The sequence below is a fragment of the Megascapheus bottae genome, chromosome 10 (genome assembly GCF_031878675.1).
Source record: "Megascapheus bottae isolate mThoBot1 chromosome 10, mThoBot2.hap1, whole genome shotgun sequence".
Classification (NCBI taxonomy): domain Eukaryota; kingdom Metazoa; phylum Chordata; class Mammalia; order Rodentia; family Geomyidae; genus Megascapheus; species Megascapheus bottae.
The window spans coordinates 9874094-9878942 of NC_143518.1; the positions used below are offsets into that span (position 1 = coordinate 9874094).

General features: G+C 35.6%; 1 protein-coding gene across 1 annotated transcript; it reads left to right on the top strand.

Annotated features, from left to right (window-relative positions):
- The first annotated feature begins 3258 nt into the window (after positions 1–3258).
- LOC150057531 (olfactory receptor 2L13-like) lies at positions 3259–4236 on the top strand. Its single transcript, XM_090340115.1, has one exon. It carries the CDS (start codon positions 3259–3261, stop codon positions 4234–4236), a length of 978 nt encoding a protein of 325 aa, XP_090196241.1.
- The last annotated feature ends 613 nt before the right edge of the window (positions 4237–4849 follow it).

The window sequence follows — 4849 nt, forward strand, 5'->3', positions numbered from 1 at the left end:
TTAAATCCAACAAACTAAAATTTTTCTTAGTATACTTATCTTTAGTACTTTGTCTAAATATGAATTGCTTGCTATTTAAGCAAAATAAATTCAGGACCATACACTTGTAAAGCTTAAATATATTAGATCTTTCCAAATAAGAGGTTCCTTTCACCCCCCATACTACAAATGTAAGCAGTAAGTCTATGCGAAAAAAAAGATATCATCCTTGATCCCATGTTGAAGTTATAGGTATTGGCACTTGTGATTGTTGAAGGTCTGATGAGTTCTCCCTAATATCGGGAGCATTTCATTCAGATTTATACATGTGTTTGTTTTGCAAACTAAAAAAAAAATTCTATGCAAGTCACAGAGTTAAGGAAACAAGATGTCAAAAGCTTCTTCTGGTAAGTAGATTCTGGGGGTCTTCATGGAGATATACAACCAGCATGATTAACAGCAGGGGTTTTTATCATGAAAATCGACAGCAGCTGTTCACTTTTTTGATACAAGGCTTTTAGTTAAAACATTAGCCTCACTTCAAACACTTGTGCTGTTTACTGACTCTACTTGTCAGTTTGGCTTAGAAATATGAGCACAGATGGCTGTTCTCCTTCAGAATTCTTTTAAACACGGATGATGTAAAGGAAATATTTCCTTCTAAACGGTTCTTTCCTTTATATAAACTTATTATTTTTCTAGTACGTCTCTGATAAAATGTGTAATTTTATTTTTTTCCAGTTAAAGGTTTGTTTTTTTTTGTATAGTCTTGTTCATTTTTCAAGTAAAATAATAATATGGGCAACACCAGAGAGAGGAATATTGATTTCGACTCCACTTTTGATCTCAGTGAGGAAGTGTGAAGTTTAAAAACTAGAACAAAGGAATAAATTTACATGTCTAATATTCCTAGGTCTATGAGACTTATATCTCCAATTAAAAAGCAAAAAGATGGAATGAAGCTGTGGCTCAAATGATAGAGGTTTAGCCTTGAGATAAAAAGCACATGTACACAACCCAGGCACTCACTGTCCCCATTCCAAAAAAGAAAAGAAAAGGAAAAAATAGTGCCTATATCCTTTTAATCAAGCTATGCACTAACACAGTATTTATCTCGGGATTCTCAGCTCCTACTCCCTATAATTGACTTTCACTGAATATTTTTAGAATTGTATTCTCAAAACAATATGCACTTAAAGATGATGCTTCATGTATAACTGGTATGTTAAGTCAGAACCATTACATTTTTAGAAGCAGCTAGACTATGAATGAAAATAAACTCTCAGCTTTTACTTCAATATCTTTGTTACTAAAATTCTCAAGCCTGAGATGTGTGAGATATTGAAAGTCTCTTCCACACCTGTCCAACATAAGATTCCTCAATTTAGGAATCAAAATAGACAAGTGTTCTGTGCTCTTTCCTCTTTTTATATTTTTTATTGTAATTAATAGAAGGGTTACATTATATTTGCCAGATAGAAGGTACATTAATTCATGTATATTGATAACCTTTCTCATGTCTTGGTCCCCAGTTCCTTCCCCCCCCACCCTCACCCCTCATCTTGTTTTCCCACATTCCCTATCCAATTTCAAATAACTAAATACAAAGTAATATACTATGACAATATGAGATAATCAAGGGATAGCAAAAGACATGAGAGATAACATAGTACATTAAGGACAACAATCACTCATTTTATGGCTTTTGTTTCTATATCCTAGAGGTCCTTTCATTTAGTGTCATTCTATATGGCCTTATGTATCTAGGTTTTCCTCTATTGCAAATCTCTGCTAGGAGAGAGCAAGGTTTCTACTGATTATGACAATTGAGGGAAACCATTGAGCCTATCTTCCTTTGAGTCTGGCTTACTTCACTTAATATGATTTTTTCTAAGTCTTTCCATTTCCTAATAAATGGGGAGATGTCATTCTTTCTGACAGCAGCATAGAATTCCATTGTGTACAAATATCACATCTTGTTGATCAATTCATCAACTGAGGGACATCTGGGTTGGTTCCATATATTTGCTATGGTAAACAGTGCTGCAATGAACATCGTTGTGCTAATGGATTTAGTCTGACCTTGTTTCTGGACAATTGGGTAAATGCCTAGCAGTGGAATTGCTGGGTCATAGGGGAGTCCATCTGTATGAATTCTGAGATCCAGTCTTGCTTCCTTGTGACTCATTTATCATGGAAAAATTATACATCCTTATTTGGTCCTATGAAAATATTTCCAGCACCTGAGCCTTCAAAAACTTCACATTGTCACTGTCTTCATGAACTGAAAAGGCTTTCTAGGCAGGGATATTCCCCTCATTCTTCGTTGATTTGAAATGTAATCAAAATTTCCATATAGTGCTTACTGGAAGACTCTGATCCAACTGTGTCCATGTCCTCTAATCCTCTCTCAACTCATTTTTCCTCATATTAGAGGTCATGAAAATCAGATGATGTGTTTAACTTTTGTTCTAACATCTGTGCTGTGCATATAACTTATACTTCTTCAAGATGTAGATTCTTTTCTTTTTACTTGACCAGAGGCCATAAGTATATAGTAGTACTTTTGTAGAACAAAAATTAGGGAAATATTTTGAGGAATTAATATATTCTAAAAATCGTAGGCATTGATTCATGCTTGTTTTAAGTATTTATTTTTGTGAAGAGTTTACTTCTTAAAGGTTATAATTAGGGGCCGGGGAATTTGGCCTAGTGTTAGAATGTTTGCCTAGCATGCAGAAAGATCCAGGTTTGATTCCTTGGTACCACATACATAGAGAAATTTGGAAGTGGTGCTGCAGCTCAAGTAGTGGAGCTCCAGCCTTGAGAAAGCCCAAGGACAGTGCTCTGGCCCTGAGCTCATGTCTGGGACTGGCAAAAAATATAATAATTAGCACAGGATGCCTGTGACTTACGTATTTCTCTGAAACATTGGAAAAAGTGGCATGTCTTTCCATATATTATATTAGTTGTTACAAATGCTAATGAGTGTGCCTGGCCAGGAATTATGTCTGAATTGCAATGCCTGAATTCCTTATCTAAAGTATATTTGATTGCTACCCATGTCATAAATAAGGAGAACACATCTCCTGCTTACTGAGATGGTGCCACGAAAAAGTAGAAAGGGAATATTGAATTCAGAAAATATAACCAAATCAACAACAAGCTACAATTTAGGAGGACAAGCAGTATATTCTAACCAAACATTAATGTTAGTTTTGTGTTCCCTAACTTGTGTTTATGCCTTTTTTTATGCTTCTTTCAAAGGAGAACATTTTCATGGATAAATGGAATCAAACTTCCAATGGCTTCATTCTGTTGGGCTTGTTGCCTCCTAATCAAACTGGTCTACTTCTCCTGCTTCTTTTCGTCTTCATGTTGTCTCTTACCTTAATTGGAAATTCAACAATGATCTCTCTCATCTATGTAGATCCTCATCTCCACACCCCCATGTACTATCTCCTCAGCCAGCTCTCCCTCACAGACCTGATGTATATCTGCACCACTGTCCCCAAGATGGCATTTAACTTCCTCTCAGGACAGAAAGGCATCTCCTTCCTGGGATGTGGAACACAAATGTTCTTTTTTTCCATGTTGGCAGGTTCTGAAGGCCTGTTCCTATCCTCCATGGCCTATGACCGTTTTGTGGCCATCTGTCACCCCCTCCACTACCCCATCCGCATGAGTAAAGGGATATGTGTGAAGATGATCACAGGCTCTTGGCTGCTGGGTTTCCTTAATTCCTTGGCACACATAATCTATGTCCTTCACATTCCTTACTGCAGATCTAGAGTTATTAATCATTTCCTGTGTGATATCTCAGCTATTTTGCCACTTTCTTGTGTGGACACTTCAATCTATGAGTTCATGTTTTTTGTGAGCACAATCCTGTTTCTCCTTTTTCCTTTCCTTGGTATCTCTGCTTCCTATGGACGGGTTATTTTTGCGGTTTTCTTCATGAGGTCAAAAGAGGGAAGGAGAAAGGCCTTCACTACATGTTCAACACATTTAACTGTGGTGACATTTTTCTATGTGCCTTTTGTCTACACATACCTTCGCCCCAAGAATCTTCGCTCTCCTGAAGGAGATAAGATTCTAGCTGTATTCTATACCATCCTCACTCCAATGCTCAACCCCATAATCTATAGCCTAAGGAATAAGGAAGTTCTGGGAGCCATGTCAAGAGTACTAGGAAGATTGTACAGGGTATTAAATCTCTGTAAATCCAGGACTAGAGAAATGGATGTCAGAAGATAGGAGACCATGCCTCGCCTGAGTTAATTAGCAAGGCCTTGTCATAAAATAAAATAATGTGAGTTTGGGTGATCCTGTCTTCATAGCAAAAAAGATTATTATGTCTCCACTCCTTTTTTATTTCCTTTTTATTATGTTGACTAAAAACCATAAAATAGATGTGGTTGAGGTATGTTCTACACCATACAGTAACATGTATTTTTCATTAAATAATATATCAATTATCATGCACTGGTGTAAGAACTATTTATTCAATTTTAAATCACATTATAATAAATAATTTTAATAACATCAGTATGAATTATTTGTTACTGTTATTGAAATATAGGACATGCATACACATCTTACCATCAACTACAGATATTTATGTTGAAATAGATATTTTGTTTTTATAATTTACATGAAATTATTCCAGAGCATAATTATTATAATTCATTCTATGTTTTAAATGTTTGGTGTTCATTGGATATTTGCAGGATATCATAGTTTATACTGAACTATTTAAGTATCCAATATGTAAATATCTTCTATGTTGGAGACTGAAATGCTTTACCTATACATAGATCTTACATAAAATCATTTTTGTATGAATGAGGTGCATACATTGAACAGGTGA